This window comes from Carassius carassius, chromosome 10 (assembly GCF_963082965.1).
Source record: "Carassius carassius chromosome 10, fCarCar2.1, whole genome shotgun sequence".
In the NCBI taxonomy this organism is placed as follows: Eukaryota; Metazoa; Chordata; class Actinopteri; order Cypriniformes; family Cyprinidae; genus Carassius; species Carassius carassius.
The window spans coordinates 12,010,557-12,018,689 of record NC_081764.1 but is presented as its reverse complement, the minus strand read 5'-3'; the positions used below and the strand labels follow the sequence as shown (position 1 = coordinate 12,018,689).

Genomic DNA, 8,133 nt, shown 5'->3' with positions numbered 1-8,133 from the left:
CTGAAAAGCTTTAATGAACATCAGGGTCCAACCATGGGGCATATTCATTTGATCTTCATCTGCAAGACCTGGCTAATGGAATCTTTGTGAGATACTTCAATTGGAACATATAGGCCATACTATCAGTGTATATATGTAATGTATTTATTTTTTCATCATACAACTGTTAGTTCAACACTGTAATTCCAACAGCACTAGGACTTTTCACAGTTTTCTTTCATGGATTACATATTTACACCTGTAGTAGGCAACACATGACTGTCTTGGGTTAATTCCCTCAGCTGATTCATGCACAACACTGATTCCCTGTCAAGGGAACTTCGAACTGTGTCCTCTGAGGGGACACTATGGGGAACACCTCGTCGTGACCCGTGTCTGAAGCATACATTGAAAAACGCCAACGTGTTGGAAGAGGAAGATGCGTTGTCATTAACCCTTTCTGATACTGAAGTTAGTGCTCTGCTGGGTTCTACCCAGAAAGAGCAGGAGATGTCTGAGAGTGGCGAAGAAGCTGAGGCTGAGCCTTCTCAATCCTCCTGCCCTGTGTATGGGGAGCTGTTAGAGGTTATGGATCGTGCCACGGCAAAATTAGACTTGCCATGGAAGCATGCCAGAAAGGTAACGTCACGAGGTCGCCTCGATGAGCGTTATTTGTCTGACCATAGCCCTCCAGCCCAGATGAGCCTTCCATTCTTGCCTGACTTACATGCGGAAGTCGAAAAGGAATGGAAGAGGCCGTTTTTCTCTCGCATCCATCGGTTTCAGCATACGAGTTATGCTAATATCGAGGGCATGCACGAAAACGGCTATGAGAGGATGCCTCCTGTAGAAGAGACGCTGGCTAGCTATCTCTCTGTGGGGGAAACATCCTCTTTTAAATCTCCCTCTTTACCATGTAAGCCCCTCCAGGATACATCCCGCTTAAATGGTAAATCATACGCAGCAGCAGGTCAGGCTGTGGCTTCGTTGCATACAATGGCAGTGCTTCAGGCTTACCAGGCTGACCTGCTGAAGGACCTGGATACAGGCGAGGGCCTTTCAGCTGACCAGGTAGCCGAGCTGCGCCGCACCACAGACCTCTCTCTCCGGGCTACCAAGCAGGCCGCCTCCGCCATGGGTAGGTCTATGGCGGCCACGGTGGTAACGGAGAGACATCTGTGGGTGAACCTGGCAGACATCGGGAGGGAAGAAAGGGGGTTTCTTCTCGATGCTCCGGTCTCGCCTTCTGAGCTTTTCGGTACCTCCGTCGAGATGGTGGTCGAAAAGTTCAGGGAGGCAAGGGCACGCTCAGCTGCCTTTGAATCCTTCATTCCACGAAGGTCCAGGTCCGAGCCCGAACAACAAAGGGGTCCTGGCCCATCTCGATCTGAGGATCGAAGACGGGCGCAGATGGCTAGTGTCGCGGCTCGTGCTCCTCCCCCGCCTAAGGGCAGGGGCAAGAGGAATCGCGGGTCACGAAGAGGTAAGCAGGGTCTGAGAGATGTGATTCAGATGAGGCAGCGTCCTCGTCTGGATCGGAGCGATACCTAGGAGTAACTCAATTCCTTTGGATGTTTTTAAATTCTGTTCTTATTTTCCCCTGCCTAATTCCCCCTGTAGCCACCAGCTCTCCACCTGATCGAGGTTAGGTGGAAAGTTTCTCACATAACAGTCTCCTATCCTGGACCTATGATGTTTCTGGTTGGTCCTATATTCATAGTAACCACCTTACTGACGGTCCGGACCAAAAGGGGGCGCCCCGTAGGCGGGACTCCAGTACAGGAGGGTGGGTGAGTATGTAACCCTTTCTTTATCTGCTTATGGGTGTTATGTTGCTGGTGGTTATATGTCTACTAACAAACTCTGTGAGTTTCCTTTACAGTGCTCAGTTCCGGCCTCGTGCTCTGGTATTAGGTGGCCAAGATCACAGGCTTTCGGCAGGCGGCCGCACCGTGTGGGTTCCGCCCCCACCCTGAGGGGCCGCCTGGCCCCTTGGCGCATCTGGGGAGGTGGTAGTTACGGAAATCTTCTGTATGTACTGCCTCAGGTGATGCTCCCCTCGCTTGAGGGTTGGAGCCTGCCTCTCCCGTGCAATCCAGCGCCTCTGCGATGCTTAGGAACCTTTCTGTACTTTCTCAAAACCACATGGTGGTCAGTGTGCACGTGAACACTTTTTTGGAACTGTCTGAAATCCACGTAAGTGGTAAGTGTGCACGCAAGACTCTGCGCACTTTCTGAAATCCACGTAAGTGGTAAGTGTGCACGCAAGATTTTGCACACTTTCTGAAATCCTGTACGGTAGGGGTTATGCGCTCTGCTTCGTTCCCTTTCTTAAGATGATTAGCCCTGGGTTCCATGGGCTTCATTCAACCAGTGTGTATTTGTTATACACCTCAAGCATCGCTTCCCTCAACATGAGGGGTTGTGTGGACGTACTGTGGTTATCAGCTAGTAGGCCTCACCAGGCCTCCCTGGAGTTGAGATCCAAATTACTTTCAGTTTCCACTTAAGGTGGTTATCTGGTAACAGGTAGTAGGCCTCTCTAGGCCTCTCTGTAGGTGAACTCCCACATATTGTGGTTATCAGGTAGTAGGCCTCACCAGGCCTCTCTGAAGCTGAGCTCCCACATACTGTGGTTGTCAGGTAGTAGGCCTCACCAGGCCTCCCTGGAGATTTAGCCCCCACATACTGTGCGTTTCCACTAAATAGCATGGTTTTTCAGGTAGTAGGCCCCTCCAGGCCTCTCTGTAAGTGAGCTCCCATGTTATGTTGTTGTCAGGTAGTAGGCCTCACCAGCCCTCCCTGGAGTTGAGTTCCACATTACTTTCAGTTTTTTCAACAGAGCGCTCCAGTACTACATACTGTTTTTGAGACGCACTGTGAAAGCAGACATCCTGCTGAGGCAGGGGCTGAGGCTCGGGGAATGGCGCCTTCGCACCAAGGTGTTGAAGTTCAGTTGGAGAGGTTTGCCAGACTTGGGTGGATCGGTTTTGCGGCTCGCACTATCCCCTCTGGCTTCCTCTGACTCATCCAGCTCTATTGGGGCTGGACGCCATGATACAGACGTGGCCGAGGCTTCATCTGTACATTCCTTCCTCCAATTGCTCTGCTCCTGGGCCATTCCATCTACGAGCTGTTCTTTCAGAGTGCCACGAGAGCCCCTCCTTAGAACAGTATTTGTAAATCCATGTTATGGTAAGTGTGCACGTGAAGTCTTTGCACACTTTCTGAAATCCACACTGTGGTAAGTTTGCACGCTAGTACTCTGCATTCTTTCTAAAATCCTATATGGTGAGGGCTTTGCGTGGCTGCTTCATGCCCTTTCTTGAGTCAGTTAAAGCCCCGTTCATCTTGGGCGCCACTCCACCCAGGTATCCTCTGATACCTATCTAGAACCGGGCATTGCTACTAGAGTACTGTTGGGACAGCTCTTTCGGCAAGTTTTTTGTGAAAGCTAGCAGTAGCCCCTGTGTGACAGGCAAGACTTGGTAGAAGAAAGTGCTAGGCTCTTAGCCGTATCCCTTTAAAGTAATCTTTTGTGATTCCAAGCCTTCAGCTCTACCCCGGGCCAAAGCCCTACAGGTAAGTTGGGTATGTAGCTTAGGCCTTTGGCCATAAGGGATAATGTCATAGACAGCCGTCGAACCGTCCCAGGGGCGACTCCCGGTGAAATGGTAGAGTTGGTACTTAGTGTTTGCCATGATTCTGGCCTGCACTCCCCTCAGCATGGCGGCGTGGGTATACTGTTCCCCATAGTATCCCCTCAGAGGACGCAGTTCGAAGTTTCCTTCACAGGGAATGTCTCAGGTTATGAATGTAACCATGGTTCCCTGAGAGGGAACGAAACACTGCGTCCTCTTGCTCCCTGCCATGCTTCGGACGCAAGCTTCACGAAGAAGATAAGTGATGGGTCCTACGGGCGCGTATTTATAGTCGCGCTGGTAGTGATGTCAGAGGCTGTCGCCGGCCAACACGATGGCGTTTTTCAAAGTATGCTTCAGACACGGGTCACGACGAGGTGTTCCCCTATAGTGTCCCCTCAGAGGACGCAGTGTCTCGTTCCCTCTCAGGGAACCATGGTTACATTCGTAACCTGAGACGTTCATTCAGCAATGATTGTTTCATAAACACTAATTCAAGTGAATAAGTATGTGTCATTTTGAAAGCTGTGCTATGCTGAGGCTGTCTTATTTTAAAAAAGCAACCACCTTTTCGTATTATATTTGCCTTTTTTTATTCTGGCACAAAGTCTTTCAGAGCTAGAATTTGTTCATAATGTTGCACATACAATCCACTGCAAATTGTAGTTTATGTCATGACAAACAATAATTTAAACAATTGTGGAGCCTTCCGTTCTGCAGACAAACCTGAAGGAAACTGTGGACTTTTAGGTAAGCATTTCATCCAGCTGCAATGATCAACAGCTGCAATGACCAGCTGAATGTATTTCACACACACAACTCAGGTAACAAAGCAGAATACAGAGTTTGAGAAACAAGCTTACCTACAGTTGTTGCAAAAAATGTATTAAGACACAATTAATGAAACTATTTTCATTTTAAAAGCAATTATTTAAACAGGCAGCTAAATTATTTAACATTTTAATATTGTGTTTTGAAGGAATCTTTGGGCATGCCTGAGGCTGAAATAGTAAAATCTTTTACCATTCTGAGTGAAATCTCACATACTTCATTAAAATACCTTGCAGATGTAACATAATTTATTTTAACTGTAAAAAAAAAAATGACCGTAATTAAACGGTAAAAGAATGTAAAAATCTTACAGTAAAGTCCTGTTAAATGGTTAACGGAAAATTATCAACATATACAGTGAATAACCATAAATTGACATTCCCAGAATTCCCTGTATTACATTTCAATTTTTATTATTATTATTATTTTTATTATTATTATTATTTTAAATAACTATGTTTCTTCTTATTTTTTTCTTAGCAGTTTTATATATGGGGGTTGTGTGTTACACCCTAATGTTGTTAAATTAATGTTTATTGCATTATTTCAGTTTCGTGTGTTTACCCTCAATTTTATGGATTTTTTTTTTTAAGCATATAAGATTCCAACATTTAATGAAAGTATTTCTACAAATGCATCCACAGAAGTCTGGTCTAAGCCCTGCTTTGAGAAGAGTAAGACTCTGTCACTGCCCATGAACAAAGCCACAGGATATGCCAAACAACACACATGTTCCCAAAGGAAGGCTAACATTCCCTGTGCAGCTTTACTCAGGTGAACACATATTAGTTTCTCAAAAAGTAAGTCACTACTACAACCCAAACTGCCACTTATTTGAGCCTCTAAACCAAACTAATCACCTGCGTTGGCTGGAGAGCAATGGCCCATATGTCTACACCCATCCCAGGCAGTCCCAGGACAGCTAATCTAATCCAGAAAGCTCCCCAAGGACCTCGCTGCTGTGCTATTTGATCTGACAAAGTCAAGGACACTGGCCAAGCATGGCTTTATCCACCAGGCCATACAAGGTCATCTCATTCCTTTCCTCTGCTCACTGTGTGAAAGCTCCCTAATGCCTGTTAGATTGTAACAGATCCAGTGAAAGAGGTTATTTGCAGAGAAACGCCGATGCAGCAGGTCATTCTGGTACCGATGTACTCCTTAGTGATTAGGTACCTAGAGCAATGTATCAGACCATGTCGGTCAACAACATATCACTGAGGATATTTTCTCTATAATGTACTGTTATCTTTGTGTAAACTGCTCTTGTGACCTTTTATGATGATCAGTCTTTTGTACAGGTTTATTTGATGCATACTGCATTATGCTTCAGTGAATGTGTCATGTTGAGCTCCTGTGCCGGGATCAGTAAAACACTGAAAAAATCAGTAAAAAACTGATGAGGAGAGATCACTCTCTGTTGGCTTTTAAATAGAAACTGAAAAGCTCAAGTGGACACTGGTAAGTTTGCATCATTTTGCTTTTTTGTTTTCTTCTCAAATAAATTTTAAATAGCACAGCTTTTTGTAAGCTTCATTTATTTAACTGCTAGAATGTGACTGCCTTAGTTCATGGCAGTCACACATCTAGATGAAGTTAGAGCATATGTGATTGAATGATGTCGACTTGAAAACTAAATGGCAGCTGAATACTAACAGCAGGACCATAAATTCTGCATTTGTGGTGGAACAGCAATCTTCTATTACTCAACAAATTCTGTGCCCAAGGGATTTCTCCTTGTACTATACAGGAAAACACCCTCTCTCATTTTCGTCCTCTTCCTGAATCATTCAAGAGGGTCTGGCTGCAGACTTGAAATTGCACTCTCAGACTTGCATTCTCAGACTTGCACTCTCAGACACTTGCACTTCCGCTAGTGACATCACTTGCAGTCTTTATTTTTTATTTTGTTTTTATTTTTTTTAACTTTTTGTTTGAATTTCCCAACATTTTATAACAGTAGCCAGGTGGCGAAGACAAGAAAAAATAAACTAAATTACAATGTCACTTGCAATCGGAGCCTGTCCTCCAACAAAAAACGACCATATAGGTCGTTTGTGCAAGCACCTTTTACGACCTATATTTACGTTTTAAAGTTAAACGCCCTCTAGCGGGCGTAAAAATAAAGACAGTATTGCGTTGCGTCTGTCGTCATGAAATGACGTATAAAGTCATTACCAATCAAAACGCACGTTTATTTAAATGCAATGTGTGGGCTTTTTACACCGATCTCACAGTATTACCTACATATTTTACTAGGTGGCTTATTCGTTCGAATGACCACACCTAACCCCACCCCTAAACCTAACCCCACAGAAATCATGCTAAATTATGATTTATTGAGCATATACATTTTCATGCATGTCCATTCCCTGGGATCGAACCCATGATACCATGATTACCTATCAATGTATAGCGCAATAATCTACCAACTGAGCTACACGAAATGCAAATCAGGGGGAAAATAAAAGAGTACAAAACATTAATATGAAAACGACCTTTTGCCGATAGGGGCGCAATTGTAGTATACGCTCTGATGGGTGGTATTTCAGGGATTTGGACAAACGACCTATACGAGCGTATTGGTTGGAGGACAGGTTGTGCAATCGCTACTTGCACTCTCTGCTACCTGCACTCTCTGCTACCTGCGACTCTTTCAATCGGCATAAATCGTGCTTGTTGCCAATGGAGACAAGAAGCTGTGGTGGTGAATAAACGCAACGCGCAAAGTTTCGCGTTAAGCATTTTTCCATATAGAATAAACTGTCTACAACTCGTTTATATCACTGTCTTTGTCAATTAAGCTACATTATGTGTTTTATTTATAATTATTTTCTATAGGAGGAAAACATTTAATGTACAATTTAACGCACTGCATTCTGTACTTGTCTGCTTGCCTGTACGGAGCTGATCCTTTTAAAATCACTTAATGCATTTCATAATGCACGTTCATATTTGCTGGTCTGTATATACGTTGAGTCAACAACAAGACATATAGGCTAGGCCTACTGAATTGTCTTTATCATCTTAGTCTGTTATTAGGCCACATTAAGCGTTCGCATTGTGTTCATAGCCATCTGCTTGCCTTGTAGTACATTAAATAATAACTATATATCGAATTTGGTCTTTTAATTTAACTTAACGTATCCTAATACATTATGCCATATTAAATGTTTGTTTTTTTCTACAGGAGGAAAACACTTAACGAAAGACTTTGTGCATTGCGTTCATTTTCTGCTGTTCTGTGGCCACATATTTGCCAGTCTTGTCTTTTTCTTGCAGGACCCTGTACATTATAGTAGTAGGCCTACTAATTTAGTTTTAATCATTTAATCACCACCACAGCGTCTTGTCTCCACTGGCAACATGCACGATTTGTGTTGATTGCAAGTGACGTCACAGGTAGCGGAGAGTGCAAGTAGCGATTGCAAGTGACATTGTAATTTAGTTTCTTTTTTCTTGTCTTCACCACCTGGCTACTGTTGTAAAATGTTGAGAGATTCAAACAAAATGTTATAAAAAAAATAAATTAAAAAAAAAAAATAAAGACAGCCAGTGACGTCGCTAGCGGAAGCACAGGTGTCTGAGAGTGCAAGTCTGATAATGCAAGTCTGAGAGTGAAAGTGCAAGTCTGCAGCCAGACCCTTCTCGAATCATTACCTGTTGAAAATGACTTTTTTAC

At 44.0% G+C, this 8,133-nt stretch overlaps 1 protein-coding gene across 1 annotated transcript; it reads left to right on the top strand.

Moving 5' to 3' along the window:
- The first annotated feature begins 617 nt into the window (after positions 1-617).
- Positions 618-1,919, top strand: LOC132151290 (uncharacterized). Its single transcript, XM_059559395.1, has 2 exons — positions 618-1,462; positions 1,600-1,919. Exons 1-2 carry the CDS (start codon positions 679-681, stop codon positions 1,626-1,628), a joined length of 813 nt encoding a protein of 270 aa, XP_059415378.1. The 5' UTR covers positions 618-678; the 3' UTR covers positions 1,629-1,919.
- Positions 1,920-8,133: the final 6,214 nt, after the last annotated feature.